General features: G+C 38.7%; 1 protein-coding gene across 2 annotated transcripts in view; it reads right to left on the reverse strand.

Annotated features, from left to right (window-relative positions):
* Positions 1–2,843: 2,843 nt before the first annotated feature.
* The window catches only part of LOC122843657, a 37,869-nt gene continuing 19,813 nt past the window's right edge, over positions 2,844–20,899 (reverse strand). Inside the window, exons 8-45 of one of the 2 annotated variants that reach the window (XM_044138580.1) lie at positions 20,161–20,218; positions 20,030–20,077; positions 18,244–18,312; positions 17,901–18,040; positions 17,135–17,248; positions 17,001–17,058; positions 16,332–16,400; positions 16,101–16,159; positions 15,917–15,985; positions 15,796–15,817; positions 15,688–15,714; positions 14,817–14,882; positions 14,577–14,716; positions 14,229–14,342; positions 14,069–14,123; positions 13,908–13,952; positions 13,756–13,812; positions 12,782–12,927; positions 12,402–12,506; positions 12,270–12,318; positions 12,100–12,180; positions 11,064–11,596; positions 10,155–10,887; positions 9,955–10,076; positions 9,751–9,864; positions 9,313–9,370; positions 8,946–9,068; positions 8,704–8,781; positions 8,447–8,620; positions 7,816–7,989; positions 7,548–7,724; positions 7,396–7,470; positions 7,179–7,309; positions 6,969–7,103; positions 6,798–6,855; positions 5,509–5,604; positions 4,711–4,806; positions 2,844–4,437 (exon numbers count right to left, since the gene is read on the reverse strand). In XM_044138580.1, the coding sequence (XP_043994515.1) occupies positions 3,239–4,437; positions 4,711–4,806; positions 5,509–5,604; positions 6,798–6,855; positions 6,969–7,103; positions 7,179–7,309; positions 7,396–7,470; positions 7,548–7,724; positions 7,816–7,989; positions 8,447–8,620; positions 8,704–8,781; positions 8,946–9,068; positions 9,313–9,370; positions 9,751–9,864; positions 9,955–10,076; positions 10,155–10,887; positions 11,064–11,596; positions 12,100–12,180; positions 12,270–12,318; positions 12,402–12,506; positions 12,782–12,927; positions 13,756–13,812; positions 13,908–13,952; positions 14,069–14,123; positions 14,229–14,342; positions 14,577–14,716; positions 14,817–14,882; positions 15,688–15,714; positions 15,796–15,817; positions 15,917–15,985; positions 16,101–16,159; positions 16,332–16,400; positions 17,001–17,058; positions 17,135–17,248; positions 17,901–18,040; positions 18,244–18,312; positions 20,030–20,077; positions 20,161–20,218 (5,667 nt within the window). In that variant the 3' untranslated portion in view covers positions 2,844–3,238. Of the gene's footprint in view, positions 4,438–4,710; positions 4,807–5,508; positions 5,605–6,797; positions 6,856–6,968; positions 7,104–7,178; positions 7,310–7,395; positions 7,471–7,547; positions 7,725–7,815; positions 7,990–8,446; positions 8,621–8,703; positions 8,782–8,939; positions 9,069–9,312; positions 9,371–9,750; positions 9,865–9,954; positions 10,077–10,154; positions 10,888–11,063; positions 11,597–12,099; positions 12,181–12,269; positions 12,319–12,401; positions 12,507–12,781; positions 12,928–13,755; positions 13,813–13,907; positions 13,953–14,068; positions 14,124–14,228; positions 14,343–14,576; positions 14,717–14,816; positions 14,883–15,687; positions 15,715–15,795; positions 15,818–15,916; positions 15,986–16,100; positions 16,160–16,331; positions 16,401–17,000; positions 17,059–17,134; positions 17,249–17,900; positions 18,041–18,243; positions 18,313–20,029; positions 20,078–20,160; positions 20,219–20,899 lie in introns of both variants that reach the window. The other variant, XM_044138579.1, reaches the window with a different exon arrangement.

The following is a 20,899-nucleotide window of genomic DNA, read 5'->3' on the forward strand; positions in this document are numbered from 1 at the left end:
TCTTGACTGAAAAGGCTCCCAATTCAGATAAAATGTTCTCCAGACCTTTCCATGACCAGGTGTTCTTTCCCGTATTTTCTTTTACTTCCATTTTTAGTTTACTTTACTTGGTCATTACTGCTCTAAATGTGCCTTTTGGTGAGAAATGCACAGGAATGTATGTGCAGCATTGATTTGCAAACATGTTGGCCGAAATCCAATATAATGCTCGTCTGTTTTGTCTTCTGATTTTACTTGTTTCATGGAGTTGATCTCCTAGGGCCATAAATCTTTCAACAGTAAAGTTGACCATTCTCTGTTGGTTGTAATAAGCATAGTTAATCCATTCAACATTTTTGTTATTGTAATCCAGGGTAAGATAAGGCTCAAATCCTGCAACAAGTTCATGTTGTGCTTTGAATTCGTCTGGAAGTCCTCTTGGACTAAGATTCAAATATACTCCTTCACATAAACACCTGTAAATTCCTGGATATATTTTGCTTGATAATCCCATCAAGGCTGTGAATATGCCCATTTTCCTACCACACTTTTTATACAAACGTGTTTGTTTCAGTACCCAGTGAACAACCAGCTTTCTTAGCGATGACCGTCTGCCAATTACCTTGTTATCTTGTTGAGGCCGTCAATGAGGATGTGTTCTAGACATTTGTCAAGTCAGCAGTCTTCATGATTGGAAATCTTTTACAGCGTTTTGTTCATTAGCTGATTGGCCACCAGCAGTTCTAGATTTAAAAAAAAAATAATATTATCATAGTTTGAAACACCAAATTTATTGTTTCCATTATCCATCAGCCATTATAATCGTACAATAGACTTGAAATATTTTACTCTACACTGGCTTCTCTTTCTGAGATGAATGGACTTGTATATATCATACCAAGCCCTACCATAAAGCACAAATTTATTTCCAATCTGTAGCTGCAAGGGCTGCGTGGCGCAGTTGGTAGAGCTGTTGCCTTGCAGCAAGAAGGTCCTGGGTTCGATTTCCGGCCTGGGGTCTTTCTGCATGGAGTTTGCATGTTCTCCCTGTGCATGGTGGGTTCTCTGGCTTCCTCCCACAGTCCAAAAACATGACTGTCAGGTTAATTGGTCTCTCTAAATTCTCCCCAAGTGTGAGTGTGTGTGTGAATGGTTGTGTGTCTCTGTGTTGCCCTGCGACAGACTGGCGACCTGTCCAGGGTGTACCCCGCCTCTCGCCCGCAACGAAGCTGGAGAGGAACACCAGCAACCCTCCATACCCCATTAGGGACAAGGGTGAACAGAAAATGGATGGATGGATGTAGCTGCAGGCAGAGGCAGAACCTTCCCAGACAGAATCCAGCCTAATTGGATAAACTCAGAAGGAAATCCCTTGTATGGTTTTGTATACGTGTCATTCAGAGCCTTATAAAAAGAATGCTGTCTGGAGATTGGGGGGAATCTTCCATGATTGAACCAAGATTTCCTCATGATTAAGCTGCAGTTTGAAATAAAATCTTCACTGTTCAACTAAAGTTCAGCTTACAGAGCTGTGTCAAGTAAAGCAGAGTTTGGCCTCCCTCCCAGAGGAAGTCCATATTTAAAGAGTATGCTTAGAAATGGATCAGTTGAAATTACAAAATATAAAACTCTGAAACGACATTACAGCTGGCCTGAAGTAAGACAAGATTGTGAAGCAGCAGCAATGTGTACTAATAATTTAAACTGTACTCAATCATGTAATGTAGGTTGTTGATGTGCTATAAATAGAGACGTTAGCTCACTGACGGGGACAGGATGTGTCTGTGAACCAAGATAAAAGAGGAACTAGGAGGGACCCAGTGTTGATCACTGGCTCCTTCAGGAAGCATATGGCAAAGCATAAAATAAAAAAAGGAAGTCAAACTACTGAGGGAGGGATGGAAGGTGACCTTTGAGCAGCTGTCAGTCAAGAGCAGGGACTAAAACTCCATCTAACTCAAGCTGGTTAAAGGTCAAATCCACCTCATTCTCCTGCTACAGGGTGCCATTGGCTAGACTATAGGTGACAACAGCAGCAGAACCCATAAGGCCTGCCGCAAAGCAGAGGAACAACGGGCTTTCCTTCCATCCGCACAAACTTCTCGCACACACCAAGATGCCCAGAGGCCCTGAATTGACGCTAAGAGGATCCAAGGACTGCAGAACAGCAGAGGCCTTTCATGCATATGAGGAAACTACCATAAAGACTGCAGTTCTAAATCTGACCTCTAACATTAGCTAAGGTCTGGGCCCCAATATCCAAGGCAAAGACAAAGACTAGAAAATAGTCATCACTTGGGAACAGGAGGAATCAGGGATCCCCTCTGTCTGCCTCCAGCTGCCTCCTCCATCCCACACCCTACCTGGTGGACCTCACTCATCCTCACGTCATGGCCTGCATGTATCGGGGTTGAGCTGCCATCCTCCGTCCCTCAAATTCTTCCAATTAGCTCCATCAGTTTCAGAGTTCGGGAAAGATATTTAGATAGAACTGATACTGCATTAAAACCATTTCATTTAATATTATTACCTCATTGCTGCTGTCGCATCAAGCTGTAACTGACCCTTGCAAAATGCGCAGCGACAGCCATTTCTCTTAAAGCTTCACTACATCAGCACCATGAAGACCACCACCACTGACAAAATACATAAAGGCACGCTCATCTTAATATTAGAGGTGGTGTGTGTATAGTTTAGACCTGAGTTGGTTGGATACATCTACAAATCCATTGTGAACCTAATGCCTGGATTTAAAATCCACAAGTTTATTTTCTGATTCATATCCATGAAGAACTCTTTCAGATTTTTCTAAGTCATGCACAGTGCATAATTTAGTCCAAATAAACAATTAGACTAAAGTATTTTTTAAAAAAGTAGACAAAACATACATTTTATTCATATACACCAATGAAATAAAACATATTTTACATTGAACAGATAGATACATCAAACAAGAAATATGCCAGTTTATAAAAAAAATAAAAAATAAAAAAAATCACATGCACAAAAATACTGAGGTAGCTTAACACTATTTTGAAGTCGGAAAACCTCTTCATAGAAAGCTCACTTATAGCCTTTGAAATAGGTCAGAAGATAAACACCTACTTGTTTTAACAAGGTAACACTGACTCCACAATATGAAGTTATATTTATGTTAGACAGAGCTCTGGAATTAAAAAAAGAAAGCACCAAACTGAGCTGAAGAGATTGGTCAGCATTAAAAAAAAAAAAAAAAAAAAAGACAAAAAATTGGGTGAAGTCATTGCTCACTTTCTGGCCTCCTGGAATAGTACATCTGCATATCGGCATTCGTCCAAACTACAGGCATCTGCTCCGCTAAACTGTAACCGAATGAAGGCATGTTCATGGGGTTCACTACCGGCTGAAAGTAGCTTTGGCTTGGATACACGTACTGCTGGTAAATTCTAAAAGCATCGAGGGGAATCTGGCTCTGTGTTGGAGCAGAACCCAGATGCACACTTGGGAGATAGGCAGGCTGGATGTAAGGGTTGACGCCTCCTGGAGACGCCACAGTCTCAGTGTGGCTAGGTGTTGGCGGCAGTTGCCGTCTACTCACGTCAGTGCGAGTTTGGCCTTTAAACGTCTGCTTAATGTGGCTCGACCTGGAAGTTATGATGGTATTAATGGGCAGCTGATTGATCCCAGTCTCACTGGGCTCTGGCTTTCCAATTTTGCTGATGTCCTTAGGAACACTGATGAGTAACCTGTGTGGCTCTCTGAGGTCAGCAGTGGGAACGATAGCATTTCCTTGAGGAACAACAAGTGAATGGCTCATCTTCATGCCCTCTCTACTTTCAGCAGTATTTAAAGCTGGCTGATTGCAAGTCTTCATCACAGAGACTAGCTCTGAAGTAAATTGCCAGAAATTTTGATGCGTAGGGTTTATATCTCTCAGTAAAGGAACACTTCTGATCAGTTGATCGAGATTTACAGAGCTTGAAGGAATCAGATCAGTTACTGAGTTGGAGTTCACTTCAAGAGGACCAGAGTTTCGTCTGAGCTGACAGACACCCGGATTGAATCCTGGCTGTAGAGGACCACCAATACTTGTGTTTAGATTGGGATTTGGGGGACATGAAGGAACAACAAGGTTATGTTTGGAGTAAGGAACATTCAGCTCTTGAGGACGAGGGCTTCCTTCAACCTGAGAGACGGAAGATGTGTCGTGTGGCTGGAGAGAACTACTGCAGGGCTCTAGACTGAGAGCTACAGCAGTGGAGCTTGAAGGAACAACAGGATCAACTTTTAAGTTTGGAGGATTCACTTCTAGAGGCCTTAGGTTTTGTGCACAAACATTTGGGTCTGGAAGGACAGCATGGTCAGTCTTTGAAGAGGAAGAGATTACATCCATCCTCGAGGTTCTTCCACTTCCAACTGCAGCAAAACTTTCAGCCAGGGTTGGTTCTTTAGGATGTGCTTTATCTGGATTCTGATTAGCTTTAAAAACATTACACAAGACAAAAAAAAGAAGAAAACAGAATAAAAAAAGAGAGGTAATAATTTACTAAAATCAAAATACATAGTTAAGTTTCTTGCTACTACTTTAGTTGTCAAGGTTTCCAAATCTACTACTGTGGCAATCAGTGCAGACTAATCATTGTTATCCATCCTATCATGATTATTGTTGATATGAAATTAAACATTGGAACATATCAGTTTTTACTACAGAGAAAGAACATATTTAGCCTATTGTAGTTAAGTTATTCTTACCCATTTCCCTTCTTTGGTCTTTTTCTAGTATTTGAGCCGACATGCAATTTGCAGGAAGAGACTCCTGTATGCTCTGCGGCCCTGCAGTCTGCTGTCCTGTAATACAGAAATAAAATGTTAAATTAAGAGAGTTTATTTGCTTAAAAGCGCTATGTGGTGCGTGTTAAAGTCAAGTTATACGTAGTATCTTGCAAAACAATGTATATCCCAAGAACGTATCGCTATTAGGTCACATTAAAAACTCAAAATTCAATGTATTTTATGCGACAGACCAACACAATGTAGGTGTATAGCATTCATTGTGAAATAAAGAGAGAATATGCAGTTTTCAAAACTATTTCGCAACTAAAATTAGAATAGTTAAAACCCATCACCTGAAAATGAAAGAAGCATGGAAGAGCTGCAAACTAATTAAAGGGTTTTAAAACTAAACATTTTAGTTTCGGTCTCACTTTTAGTGCCACTACCAGCACTCAGCCCTCTGATACATATGAAAAGACAGTCCAGGCTGCAGACTGGTGCTGTCCTTCAGACTACTGGACGCTGCTGCCTCAGTTCACAGCAAACAGAAGCAGCAGAGAGTGATGGACAGAGGGGCTTCACACAACAAGTATCCAAAATGCAACCAGGAGAAGCAGTGCATATGACATAAGCATGTGAAGAAAGGTGCTTTGTAACTGACGAATACACAGGAAGATGGGAGGAGGCCAGAAATTTAGGATATTAGAAGCAAATGTTAAGTAGAGTGTTGTGACATAATTTGACAACCCGATCTCATCTTTCACTATACATACTAACCGTTTTTGTGACGCTCGCTCGTCTGATGGCCAGCATAGGCAGATGGATGAAAAACTCTCAAATCTTCATCTCTGATGCTTTTCAAAATTTCTAATGCTACGAAAAGTAAAGTGAATGCACAGAAGATAGGTTAGTACAAAACAAGATTGTGGAATGATTGCTTAAAACTGTGTTTTGTTTTGCTCATTTACTTTGGAGTCGATGTGTGATTTAAGGGCGAGCTTTTAGTCGATGACGAAACAAGTACAGCATTTTCATCAGCATCTTTGTCCTCTGCTAAAGTATTCATATGCCCTAAAATAATACATTTTCAATAAAATCATGGCGGGTGCGGCGTGTTTGTATTAATTTTCTCTTTATTCTGACATCCTCAAATAAAACCCAGAGCAAACAATTGTCTAAGCTCAGTATAAATAATGTTGTCCTCTGACGGCCTCGGAGATTTTATGAGAGAAAATTAGTGATCAAAAATCATGGGGACCAAAACAGGGAGAAATCTGGGAAGAGGTTTAAACCATGGTTGAAAGATATCCAATTTAAAATTTGTGGCAAGAATTCACAATCGAGCTTTCACCAAACGACTTCATCCAGTCTGACTTGAGCTTGAGCTGTAGGCGAAACCTTCCGTCTCCAAATGTGCAAATGTGGTGGAGACAGAAGCAGGTTTTGCTGCATCTGAAGGTGATTTCAGATATTCTCCCAGAAAACCTGCTAAGCTTAGTGGCAGTCCGCCACCAGCCTACTGAGTTTTGGGGTAAAAAACCCCCACAAAAAACAAAAAAACCATTAAAAAATTCAAAAAATTTGGAGGTGCACAACTAGGCATCATAATTTGGAAATAATAGTGCGTAAGGCCAATGGGCGGGTGCAGGGAGGGCCCTTACCGCCAGTTCAATGTGTCAACTATAAATCTGGCTTATTCCGTCTTTAATTTCAGTTATTAGTGTATAAAAATATCCCAATTTAAAATGAACAAACAACGCTTAGCCTGGTGGCCTGCCAGGTTTATTAAACCTGGGATTTGAAGTCCAAGTACTGACTTTGTGGGTTGAATACAAATGCACACCACACTTTTCAGATTTATCTTGAGACAATCTAAATTTCTTTCCATTTCACAACTAATTACATCGAGGTTTTGTGGTTGTGACAAATATGAAAAAGTTTGACGGGTAAAAACCCGGTTCATGTTGCACATTTCTCCAGACGAACTATGTGTTTTAGTTCTTTTTAGGTACAATTTACACAGAACAATAATTTCATCTACATTTTCTAATTAAGTTGACGGTTACCTTTACTGAAAGGAGTTGCTAGGAGAACTTTATGCAACTCAGGTGTCAGCCATATGAACTTGAAGAAAAAACACAAAGTCGGTACTTTTTCGTTAGTTCTTGCAAAGAGTCAATGTGAAGAACACTTTGAATGAAACTAGATAACAGAAAAGCTCCGTTGACTCAACGTACCTTTGGCTCAACATTAAGAGCCTTCTCCCGCTTTGACAGTGCCTGGATAACATCCATTAAAACCTGATTTTTAAAGTCCAGAGGTAAGTCGTCCTGCAGCCAAAACATGTCCAGGAACCTTTGGTCCTCCTTCCGCTGAAAAACGTGGACATTATAAAAACGTCCAAACGTGTTTTCGAACAATTGCTGCATGTCATTCCCAATACACACCAAGTAATTGAGCTGGTGGTTGAGGCTGACCATATGCTGACAGATATCTCGGGATGAGAGCATCTCTTCACACGCTTCGCACAGGAAGGTTTTCTGATATGAACTATGACACTCCCACACATACGCCCTGCCTGGTAAATGAAAACAATTTTAACATGTTTACATGCTTCTGCGAAGAGACGGGATGCTGAGGACACGCTGATAGACGGACACTCACCAGCAACCTTATTAGGATCCTGATTACTTGCCGTCAGGAAAATGTGCAAATCACTCGATCGTGGAAAAATTTTTCCTGTAAAAACCACATGTTTCTAAAAATCCGTGCACAAATGCCAAAGAACGGCCGGAGTTTTGATGCTCAGCACTGACCAGTCAAAGTAGTGGAGTTTGCCTGTGACGATCTGTGCTCTTCAGATCGTAAGTGAAGCATAGGAGCCGGTTCGGCTTTGTGGCCTGACTGGTTCTGCTGTCCTGCCACGACAAGTGTGACTTTACGATGAGACCGACCGTCATCTTGCACCTTCAGCCGATTCAGCTGGGGAGTTTCTAAATTAAACATAAAAAACCCATTTCAGTTCAACTGGAATTGTAAACTTTGTCAACTTTCTAAAGGAAAATGTTGTTGAAAAGGTCATACCTGCTACATCTTCAGCTTCATCGTCTGGAACGGGATTTGGGTTAATGCTCTTGTCAGTCATTGATGGTTGGTGCTCCTGAATCAGATTTTGTGCTTCTAGATCTTCACCACTTGACCTCTGGTGTCTCTGTAACTCGGCTGGACAACAACTTTCTGCACTTTTCAGGATCGTCTCTGGATCGGAGGCAAGAAGGAGAAAACATTAAACTCTGCACAACAGCATCTCGACTTCCAAGCTTGGCAAAGACAACAAATGTCATACTTTAGATCTAGTACAACTAAAACTTGTTAAGGTACAAAATATAAACCAACTGCTATTGAACACTGCATTTAAAGCAGATGAGTTTAGTTAAGACAATTTTCTGATACAAAAAGAGCAACTGAGGCTACGCTGCTTTAAAACAGGGACAGTTGTAATGCATGGCTTTTCAACTGGAGTATTTCAAATGAATGTGTGGCTGCTCTTCCTCAACATAAAAATTGAAGGCGGTGAGTACTCTTATTTTTCTTAAAAATGATTTCATCCAGGAAAAGTGGACAGGTATTTATTACTGTATAAGAGTTAAATAAGACTCCATACGTTTCTATTCTAGACAGAATATAAAGCCTCCAAAAAACATATCCAGCATACCTGCTGTATCTTCAGCTTGAGCACATCGATCCAAGACTTGTTGTGGATCCTGGGTCTGCATGGTCTCAGCTACAACCTGGATCTCTTCATCCACTTGCAAATCTTCCTCATCTGAGCTCTTTTCGCTAAATGATTGACCTGCAGACAAAACATCTTCATCGACGCACTCCATTTCTGTGTACGAAGACATAAAAAGGGTTAAAACTACACCGACTCCTTAGAATAATCTGTATAATTACTCTCATTTGATATCTCACCCGACGCTTGGTCCAGGCTTGCCCAGAGCTGATGGCCGTCTGCAGCGTCTGACATTTCATCGTGAAACACTGGGATCCCTGAGAGTCAACATTTAGAGGAAGAGGTTCACTAATTATTGACCATTGTGCTGAATGTCACTTGCACACATTAACGAACATCTGAAACGTGAATGAATGGTGTACATGTGTTGCTTAATAATTAGAGGAAGCTACGCCAAGCTGACATTAAAACTTACAATCACCTGAGCTTGAAACGTCACAGGGACTGGAAATGTCCTTGGAAGGACGCTCCGTGTTATCGACTGAGGGAGACGATGAGGGCTTCAGGTCTCTTTGTTTCACTAGCGTTTTCACTGTTTCTATAGCTGAGAATCAAAAGGCACAAAAGCATAAGTAGGAACACGAAATTGACCACAAAGGAAAAAAAAGTCAGTTTCTATGCGAGAACAAACTTTTTTTTTTTTTTGTCCCTGCCAAATATTTTCCTCAATAACAAATTCCGTCTCAAAAATTAGTTCAAATTAACAGTTTACCAAAATAAAGCAGGACCAACAGAAAAAAATAGTATGATTTTAGGAGACGCAGAATAAAATGTTATTATATATTTACCCAAGTGGTCTGGGAGTTGTCCCAGTGTTTGGTACGTATCTTTTTTCACCTCCAATCTCTAGGAAAAGCAAATATCCACACAAACAACATCAGGCATATGTAAAACCTTGAATCGTACATTTTTTGTGCAAACGGCACACACAAGAATAATTGAATTCCTTCAGAACAAAAAAAAAAAAGGAAAACATAAAGTACAAATAGAACATTGATAAAAAATAAATAAATAAATTGACCTCCGACTTTTTAAGAAGCTCAACTGGAGACTGCAGCTCCAAGGAGGAATTTTGTGGAAATAGGCGATTCAAGGATTCCTCAAACGTGCTTTTTTTTTTTTTTTTTTTTTGAGAGAATAACGTTATAACACAATGTACATCTCAGTCTCTTTCTCTGGTGCATTATTTTCCAAATGCCACACTAAGTTAATTTATTTCAATATACCTGAAAAATCTGAGTGTGAGGCAACTCTTTGTCGACGTTTGCCAACTTGTGAACGATGCGGTTTAACTCGTTTTCCATCTTCTCATTCCCAGGCCATTCAGGATATTTCAGTTTCTAATGAAAGAAAAAAATATATATCTATATATTGACTCTCCTCCTTCAAAGCTGCAGCTGTACTCGGATCACAATTTAACATTCACATACCACATATTTGTACTGGTGGACAGAGTCCATCAGGTGGCTGGACGCAATCAGTCTGACTGAACACAGCAGACAGTAGACCTGCTGCTTTTGTTCACAGGACACCACAACCAGGTAGTTCTTTCCTGTCCAATGGCAACAAGGTGCACAGGTTTAAAAATGCATACAGGAGTAATGCTTTATGCAAATTAAATTATGCTTACCAACTTTAGGAAAGTTTCCACCTAGCGTCGTCTTGCTCGAAGCAACATGAGGGAGGTCATTCCGCACCTTCTTGATTTCTTCTGGTTTCTGGTGAAGAGAGGCCGGCGGTTTCCTCTTGTGAGCCGCCGTTTCAGAGTCAGGGTTTCCCCTCGTCAATGTGTTTACAGATGATTTGGCATTTAGGTTTATGACTTGTGCTTTAGCCATTTCAGAAGTGGCAGATGATGCTTCCTTAGTCTTAGGTGCTGCTGGATCTTTGGATTTGAGAGGCTGTTCGGGTTTAAGCGTCGCTGCAGATCCGGGGTCAGACGAGGATGCAGCGCTGCATATTTCTTTAGATGGCGTTTTACTTTTCGGTGTCACGGACCCTGTTTGGGACTGTGGAGTGGATGTTTTTGAAGTGGTGGAAGCGGTTTTTGTCTGTGTGTGAGGGCCTGTGGTAGATTTCAACGTGTTCGTTGGAGTGGTGGAAGGAACTGCTCTTGGTTTTTCAGATTTAGTAGACGCTTCAAACGTTAACGACTTCGTTTTGGTTGGAGAAACGTCTGCTTTATATTTTGTGTTTGTGCTTCGAGGACTTGAACCAGCATCGCTTCTCCCGTCGGCGGGATCTTTGTTACTTTTTGGTACAGGTGAAGTGTGGGAGTTCTCAGAGAGGGATGATTTCCGTTGATCTGTGTTGCTTGTGGGTTTTTTATCGGATGTGCCTCGCTCATTGGAAGAACACACCGCCTTTAAAAAGAAAAAAAAAAAAGAATAATTAGCATGCTCAGTTTTCCTTTGTTAAAGTACAAATGAATAATTTTTCACATTATGTTGTGGCAGATCTGCAACTACACTTCATCAAGGTGACAGAGAGGTATTTCAGCAAAAAATTAAAATATAATAAATGTTTAAACATATGTAACCTTCTTGTGATCCTCTTCCTTATCAGCTGCATTTGTGCTAATCACTTTTGTGCCACTTTCTGGTGACATTTTGGTGGACTCTTCAAAACACGACTCGTTGGAGGAGAGCCGCTGTCTTTTTGGGCTCATTTTGGATCCATTTCCACCGGTTTCATCTGGAGTCATTGACCTTTTCCTCTCGTTTTTTTGTTGTTGCGTTGCTTCCGGTTTGATTCTTGAGCTGCCTTCTGGTTTAGTCAGAGCACTGTTATTCTCTTCAGTATTTTTGTGGCTCTCCACGACCGTCTCCTTTGGGTTTTCAGTCGTAGCCTCTTCTGTGCTCAACTTCACTGACAGAACTGTCTCTCTTTCATTTTCTAAATCCTTCAGACACACTTTTTGACATCCTTCTTTTTCTGCAGCAGCTTCGGTTTCTCTGGACAGTGCCTCCTTGCCACTACTTTGTTCTTTTTCTTTCGTGTCAGTGACGGTGCATGTTTTCTGGTCATCTGTCTTTTGCTGTTTGCTAATGTGTTTTGGAGGGATCCTGGGAACTGACATAATCAGAGAATGTAAAAAGGCACATTTAATTTCAACTATGAATACAACAATATAATTCATATATAGTCCTCCCCGCTGTCCAGATAAAATGTTGCTTTCACTTTTCCACAATCCATTCATTCCCTTCCTTGCAAATAAAGGACAAGCTTTTACAGACGGGTGGCAGAACGCACGGTAAACGGCTGGAGAGCCTGATTTTCTGTGCTTTCTCTCTTTGCAAGAGTTTGGTTGAAAAACTAAGTGACGTTGTCTGTGGTTCTTTTTATATAGGTTGAGGAAATACCTATCAATCACTTCTAAATTTATTTTTAAAAATATAATTTTTTTGGACCCTGAGTGTCTGACAAGACTTTCTCAGTAAGCAGTTCCAGTGCTTAACTAGGTCTGGTGCTGGAGAAAGTTTGATTGCTTTGACTACATGTAAATGACCTTTTTGTAAAATAAAAAGTGTTGCACATCTTTGTGTAGTTAACAAAAACATTTAGTTTTGGCTTACCCAGTTTCCGCATTGGGTTTATTGGAGGTACAAGATTTTCATTATCTGTTGTCCATTTTGCATTTGTCAAGATCATCTTTGCTATAAAACATATATATATAAAAAAATTAATAAAACAATCTCGGGGTTTTTTTATAAGGGTTTATATTTATAAGAATTCAAAGGATCACCTTCTTGGTAACTGCATGAATCCCAGATTGGTTCGTCCAACAAAATTTTCTTAGAGAGTAGAGGATATTAATACCAAAAACATAGCTACAACTTGAGAAGGGGCCAGAAATTGGATTTTAATTATGAAATACCTGCATGCATGACGGAGAGTGAAGCGTTGCTGCTTGCTTTGCCAAGTCCAGAAGCGTTTCAGCATCGACAGTACAGGAAGTCAGTGAGTCTGGATGAAAACAGTCCTAAACACACACAAACATCACAGTATGGACTATGATTATTTTGCTGTATATGTAGTCATACAGTCCCAACTATATGACTCCACAAAGGGCAAAAGTGGAGCACTGACGTCAATGTAAATATAATATCACATTTATACAACTCTGAACTTCCTGCTTTGGTATTGTCATCTCAATTTTAATTTTCTACTTAAAAGTGCTTAACAGTTAAAAGTTAAACAATTTGAAGACACATTATACAACAGCAGAAGTGAACATACAAACAAAATGAAACTGACCAGAAATGTTGATACGTGTTCCCGACTGAAGACGTGAGCTTCAATTTCCTCTTTGTACACCCTCCTTTCACAGAGCAAACACAGGCATCCCACCTCCACCTCGTTCGGTGCGACGCCCACGTAGTGTAGAACGAGGAACCCTTGGCCTGTAAAAACAACACATAAATACAACCTTAATAAACTCCAAGCGTAACTTTGAAATTTTATGCATCTGGCCCAGAATTCACCTGATGGATCCTAAGTTACGCAGGCTTTGCACCTTTTACGTTTTTTTATTTTCATTCGGTGTGAATGTATGACGTCCCGATCCGACCACGTGATTGGAACTCGACCTTGATCACGTGGTTTCAGACATAATCGGGTTCGGATAGAACTAGGGCGTTACATCTGAATCTGGGATTGGATATACATGTATATTCATTCTAAACCCAAATAGTATTCATAACAGTATCTACCGTTTTGTAGTACTACGGAGTCAAAGTTGTCTCGAAACGACACATGCGCGGCACTTTGCAGCAGTACTGCCGTAAAGCGAAGCTGAACACAATGGCTGTGCACTGTTGCCACCTTAGCAACGGCGTTGCTATATTTACTTAGCAACTTTTTCTAGCTAAAAAAAATGACTAGCAACAATCAGAGAAAGTTTATTGGAGACTTTCCATTAAACTTTCCCAGTTTATTTGAGACTTTGGTGACAAAACAGGAAAACAGCGAGCAGTGAAAGGTGCCGTCATAATAAAGAATAGACCCCGCATTGGTTGCTCTGGTGCAGCTGTCTCCACCGCAGAAGCACTTGCAGACGATCAATCAAAATACCGAAATAAATACCAGCATTTCATTAACACAGTTTAATTGTTCTGTTAAATGGTAAATAAGGTGGATAAAATAATAAAATAAGGGACACCATGGATCTGTTTTTTGCTCTTCTTTTCAAATCAATACTTTACAAAAGTAGTGCCAAACAGGCTACTCACCTAGCAGAGGAAACTGTTCGTTCTGTTTGTCTTTGCTGTACGTCTTGCTCTGTGGAACTGAAAGGGCATTTTACAAAAATGTGAACATCAGCTTAGAACAATAGGTGATTTTTATATATTTTGGATTTTTTTAATCATTATACTCTACAAACCTTTATGCATAAAACCACGATACTGCACTTGAAGGCTGTGAAATACTGCAGTCACAACAAAAATAGAGATTTGTAAATATTGGGTTATTTCACTAGAGACTTGTGATGCTCAACAAACATGCTCGTTCAAAATTAAGGAAGAGACACATTTTAGTTTTTACCTTCTTCGTACTGAGAGTCAAGGCAATGAAATACTGAGTATGGAACATCAAAAATCTATAAATACAACAGATATAGAATATTTCTGTTAAAAAAAAAAAGACACCCAGAGGAAGCAGTAAGTTGCAGATATAAAAATATTGTTAAAAACTTGCAGGTCACCTTCAGGAAGATCTGGCCTCGATTTTGTCCCTCCTTCCATGCCGTCCACCTCAGGGCCCTGTCGTCCAGGTCTTCCTCCCAGGCAAAAGGCAGCAGCCAGGGATTCACATACAACTGAGAATATTAAACAAGCCCAGGGTTAAATGAAACGTTTTACTGAAATAAACAGCTGCTACATCCAATATTATGAGGCACACTGCTTTAGTTTTTCACCTATCGTAATAGAAACAGTATTATGTTTTCACTTTGTTTATACATGGTTTTCCGCTGGATTTCCTCTTTTTGGATTCAATTATAAAAACATGTCATCCTAACAGTACAAGTCTTTATACAAGCTAATTTCCTAACCTGAGTGCTGATGAGATGCTTTCGGGATTCAAAATGATTCTGGACATCAGACTGATAAAAAAAATCCTGACAGGCGATGCACAAATAAAATGGGTCATCTTTAGAAACCGAGGTGAGGCACGTCATAACCAGTGATGTTCCTGCAGCACAAAATGCAAAAAAAAAAAAAAAAAAAAACATTTAGAAAAGATCAATATTTTCTAAGCATCACATATAACATAAATGTGCATGTAACCTTACCGACAGGTGGCATATTTGTCTTTAAACACTCGTTGATGTACGTGTACAGGTGCACATAGAACTTTCCTATCAGGAGTGGAAGAAAAAAAAAAAAACATAAGCAGATGTCTGAAGTTACAGCTTGTAAAGCTCAATCTGTGGGCTTAGTTAAGAATGCAATTCCATCGTTAAAGTATTTTTACCATTTCTAAGTTCCTAGTGTCCTGCATGTTTTACATGTTTTCCCATTTCCTAACGGCCTCTTCAGATTGATTGAAGGCTTTCAAAGTAATTCAGCAATATTAGATACGGAGGACAGTGGATCAGAATTAGACAAGTGATCCAGACGACGGCACAACAGTCTGTGCTGATGCACCCACTGTTTTATAGCTGAGAAAAGCTATTTGCTTCATTTTTACTAATGCATTTTTAACATACGTTTGATCCTATTTTCGGTGATTATAAATTACTCACATTTTGCGCAATGGCCAAGTTGTCACTATAACCACAAATCTGTCTGCTTTTATCACAGGCAAAGGAGGAGCTAGAGCTCAGTTAGCTCAGTTAAGCACAGTTAGGGACAAAAGCCAAGAAATAAAGAAACGGCTCCCATACAGCAACAGGTAAATGCTTTGATTTCTGAACAGACATGTTTGAATAAAGCATAACTATAAAAGAGAAACAGTTTCTCTATTTGTTCCTACTGTGGCACAGAATTGTGCACAGCCTTTACAACATTGAGCTTCATGCTCAGACCCCAAAACTGTTCTCATTCAATGTCATTTATGTGAGCTACCAAACAAAAGATTAAGAGAAATGTTTAAAGGAAAAACTAGCTTTTTATTATTGATACACATTGTTAAAGCTTTGATTATCGAGACTGCAAACATACCTCGGCCATAAAAATGTCCTGTCCAATCTGTAGAAAGAACATTGCTGAATAAAACATTAATTAAACACAAAACACATATTTCACATTTGACTAAATTGAGCTTTTTACCTTGAGAAAGTTCCTGCATCACCTGTGGAAGATTACAGTTTTTAGGCGATCGACCATAACAACTCCTGTTTGTTAAGAATTTTGGGGTAAGATAAAATTACTTACAGAATTAATTACTTACTCTTATGTGTTCTTTGCTTGCTAAATGCTCCAAATACCTGAACATGTTGGAGAAACCTTTACTGCAGTTCTTTTTGTATAGAAAGAGATGCAGAAGAACAGAAAATGGGGATGGAAATGTCAGTGTTTGTTTCAAGCTGTGATTTGACTACATTTAAAATTATGCATGTGTCACAATTTATCACCTGGCAGTGCACCATGCACTTGACCTCCTTAGTTGAAGGAGCAGAGGCCTGATGATGACCTAAAAAGGGAAAATGCATTCAAATTTAAAATTTCTAAAACAAAAAACTACGGAAATAATTAAAACAAATTGCTAAGATATTGTTTGAAACGCAAAAGGATAAAATTAACTGATAAGTTTACAATTTCACACAATCACTACACAGATTTGTGCACGCTGACATCACACATACCAATCCTGTCGCCTGGTTTTATGCTTACGGTTAAGCATCTCTTTGTGACGGATTCCAGGCTCTTCAAAGCTGAAAGACAGAATATATATATATATTTTTAAAAAAACACAAAGAAACCCTAACATTCACTGCTAGACTAAGCTTAATGTTAAAAGTTAAGCTGCAAGCAGTTATGACAGCGTTCCAAGATCTTCTTGCAAACTAAGTCCTTTCCTGGCAAATCTCCACTTCCCAGGTTAATTACATTTTTAATTTAAACTGCATTTAATGGAGATTTAATGGACTGTAAAACCTTACAAACTCAACTGCTGGAAATTATCTAAATGTTATGGTGTGTGAGATTTGCCTATTCAGCTCTGTAGCTAATTCATCTTTATTTCTATGTGGCTAAACCAGACATCTTTATGCTAATTAGGCTTAATCTCAGTATGAAATATGCACATGAACAACAAATTCTGGACTAAACAACAGGTAGATAAAAAGGGATTTAGAATTTTTTGTGTAAAAACAAAAATCCAGAATTCTCCAAGGATTTTCAAGATGTGATTTATGGTTTCAAAAGGATACACAAAAAGGCCCCTTTTTTGTTTTATTTGAATGTCTGCAATGGGCTTTGACCCCTGAATAAAGTACATTTGGTGAACCAAAGACTTAAAATCGAACACTAACCTTCTGAATAGGAATTGAAATTCACAGACTTGAAGACATCGGGCTGCATTTTCACTTGCTGGGAAGAATACATTTTTACATCACTTTCGATATATTCATGCTTTAATACTTTTTTTTTTTTTTACATCACCTACCTGCACAGAAATATTTTCAGCAGCATGAATTTTCTCAGCTTGCTTTGCACAATCAAGCAGGAAACTACTCCTGTCCGACTCCTTTGAGATCAGTGTTGAGGGATGCCACGCTTTCTGCGCAGGAAAAACAGATTAGTGAGTAGTTCCCCTTTTCCAGGTTATTAACTTATTTTATTATGTGGTCATTTCTATAAAATTATGTAATCAGTTGGTGTGATCCCACCCCTTCCCAAAAACAATCATGGGATTCTTGCATTTTTCAGTTTTTTGATATTTAGCTACATAACTCAAGCACCTTTGGGAAACCATACGTTATATTTTTTTCCCCACTTTCATAATTTGTTTAGAAATGTGCTCCAAACCAAATATTAGGCCTTGTAATGTAATATGTTAACTTGAGTACATAGTCTGAGTGAAGAGGATGAGTGAGTTAGAGCAGGGCAAAATCAGTATATGTTACAATTACCTTGTAGCATAAATATTTAGGATGGCTTTTGCCTTTATGTGCTTTTATTCCAAAGTTGATAATCAGTGTGGAAATCGTTTTGCCCACTTCAGGCGATGCTGATAAAAATTTACCTCAAAATCACTTTTCCACACTGGGAAAAGTTGGTTTAAATGGTTTTATTTCCCTAAAGAGATTCATTTATTTGGAAACTTGGAGGTATGTTGTATTTACTCAGATTATTTCTTGATTATATGTATTTTCTTTTTTGAAACATTCAAGTGTCACGAAACACCAAAAGCAAAAGAAATCTCGACTTACAAAATACGAGTGTACGTGGTCAAAGCTCAGTAAATGTCCGATGATCGTGTGGCTGGGAATCAAAAGCTGGCACAGTGTGCAGAGGTAGTACAATGCTTCTCCCGGCTCAGAAGAAACACATTCAACAATGTGCTGCAGTCCTGCACAATAAAGGAAAAAAGAAAAAATTGAAGCTTCACTAAAGGCCAACAAAGCATTTTAACTTTAAAACCGTCTTGAAAACTATGGAAAGTTTATTTTCAGTATGATTTATTTTAAAAGCAGATGTAACAGTCAACCCATAATGTAACATTTAAAATGGCATGTTTTAAATGTTAATATTTTCTTTGTTTTTTTTACAAACCTAGAAGCGGATGCTGTCTGTTGTGGTTGCTGTGGTAACCTTGAAGAGTCACCCTGTTTTGGTGTATAGCTGGAAGGAAGGCAAAACAAAATTAACAAACATGACTCAGCAAAGTCACTCAACGTCTACCAGACTCAAAGGTCTGTCGATGAACATCGCTTTGTTTCTCTGCACGAACTCTTACTCATCCTATTAAACTAGTCATTGATTCACATTCAAAATGTCAGTGTAGGTGGCCGAGTAAGATTTGTTGTGGCAGAGATGTAAATTAATTGTTTGGCTTCAAGGCTGGAACATTAACGTCTTGGAGAGTACCACACCCATTGAAGAAACACTAAATTTTTCAACAACATTGTCTCACCAGTTCATATTTCCTCTCTTAAATAATGACAGCGGTGCACAAAAGCAGGATGCAATTGATTGATTTCAGTAATAAAACCTGTACATTTAACCTGTAAACTACAACAACAAAAAAAATAATACTAGAAAGTCAAACAATATTTTATGTTTGACTGCACTGATGACAAGGTGAGCTTTTATTGTAGAGGAATAAAATGATGCTAAAAGTTGATAATTATGTTGCTTGGCTGTTTTGCACTAAGGTATGTTTTTATCAAAAGGAAATGCACTGTGTCAAATGTACTGGGTCATTCTGACCAAGAAGTCAGGAAGGAATTCAGATTTGGAGAGATGTGGAATAACAATCACTGGACTGTTGTAAATATCCATCCTGCCAAATGTTGAAAGGTCCCAGCTGTGGACGATTCCAGGAAGTTCTCATCCTTTCAGCACAACACGAGCCAAGAGATCTGCGTCAACCAAAGAACGAACTGGACTGGTTGAGAATGCTACATACACACGGACACATCTGAGTATAAATACGCCCTGCTCTCAGTGAGAATTGGGTGTTTCTGTGAGAATACTGAAAATGGGATTTGCGTAATGCAGGAGCGCAGAGAGCCCTCCAACTTGGGCCCAAATAAAGCAGATACGGTAGATTAAATGCTGGACGTCAATTCCCAGGCTCATGTTTTTGTTGAATTAAAGTAATTTATAGCGTCAAACATAGTTGCCGGGTAAAGATGGGTATATACAGAGCCATTTTCAAATAAAAATATGCTAAGGAACCAGCCTGGTCCTGTGTGAAAAAGTAATCACTCCTTACTAATTTAATAATTAACTGATTAATTACATTTCTACAAAGGCTGTGTTCAAGTCTAAATGGTTAAAAAATTCAAAATGGAGATTCTGAGCGGTAAACAAAGTCCAGTCTTAAATCGGAGAGATGTTGTTTTATGACCTTAAATAGGCTGTGCATGCTTGAAAACCCTCCAACGTGGGCGGAAAAAAATAATAATTTGCATAGGAGGAAATAACCGCAGTATATTTCTGCCTCAATGCCTTGCGGTGAAAAAGTGCAAATTTTTATTTATCAAGCAATATGCAGGTGTTGGTCTTCTGCAAGACTCTGTACCTGCGTTTTTGTTGACCTAACTGTATTTATTTTTTCAGATTATTGTTTAAAGCTCGTTAAGCCACAACAGCAGCACAAAGCATACCATCATATCCAATACTTTCAAATCTGGTGGTGTGCTGTGTACACATTTCAGGTGATTATCACACAAACGCTTTTGAAGCACAATGTTTAGGACTACTCAGTGTCATCAGTAAATAAAATGCCAGAGCTTCATTTAACCTAGAAAAAGAAAATGTTCTAGCTGTTAAATGTGGTGCAGTCTTAGTTTATAAAACTTTGAATTATCATTTAGGAAAATGAGACACTCACCTTCAAACCGCTCAAGAAGTTTGCCATTTTCACATAAGGTTTTCATCACTGGGAATAATCACAAAATTATAGTCATTATTCCACATTTAAAAATAAATAAATAAATAAATGAACAAATCATAAAATAATACCTTCTGAGTAGGTTGATGACATGAGCTTCTTAATGAGCAGTGGGGGTAAATGCAATAACTATAAAAACAGAAAAATAAATAAATTATAGGATTATTGATGCTAAAAGCAACCTAGAAATGGCAAACAAATATTTGTTTTGGACTCACTTGGTTAAAAGTAACAAAATAACCTTTAAAAATGACCAAGCAGTAAAGATTTGAGAAGATCCTTCTGCAATTCATTTATGCAATCATCTTCACTTTGTGAACCAAGTTGCTGAAATAGATTAACTTTTCAATATTACTGCCATTTACTGAGAACCACCTGTAGTTAATTGTGTAATTTTGGTTTGGTTTTATTATTTTAAAATATTGTTAGCTTTGCTGCTATCATTTCCTGCTCCCCCTTTCTTTTTGTCTCAGCGTCGTTGATCACAGTTAGCTTGTCGCACCAACCGCCCTAGTTCTGTACGAGTTACACTGTGTGTAACTTTATTATATATTATTTGATTAGTTTCTACTGCTTTTTTGACCATAGTTAAGAAATAGACAAAAAGACAAACATACTTCAAATGACAATATCTAGCAAACAGTGCTACAGAAAAGTAACATGCGATTAACCGCCAAGGCAGAAAGAGATGCATTTTTTTAAAGATTGTAATCAACTTCACCTGCACAGTGGATTTAATGTTGATGAAAAACAGTAAGTTTAATCACATTGTTTGACAGTACCATTTATCATTTTGACAATTTACAGCGT

This window comes from Gambusia affinis, linkage group LG14 (genome assembly GCF_019740435.1).
Source record: "Gambusia affinis linkage group LG14, SWU_Gaff_1.0, whole genome shotgun sequence".
Lineage (NCBI taxonomy): Eukaryota > Metazoa > Chordata > Actinopteri > Cyprinodontiformes > Poeciliidae > Gambusia > Gambusia affinis.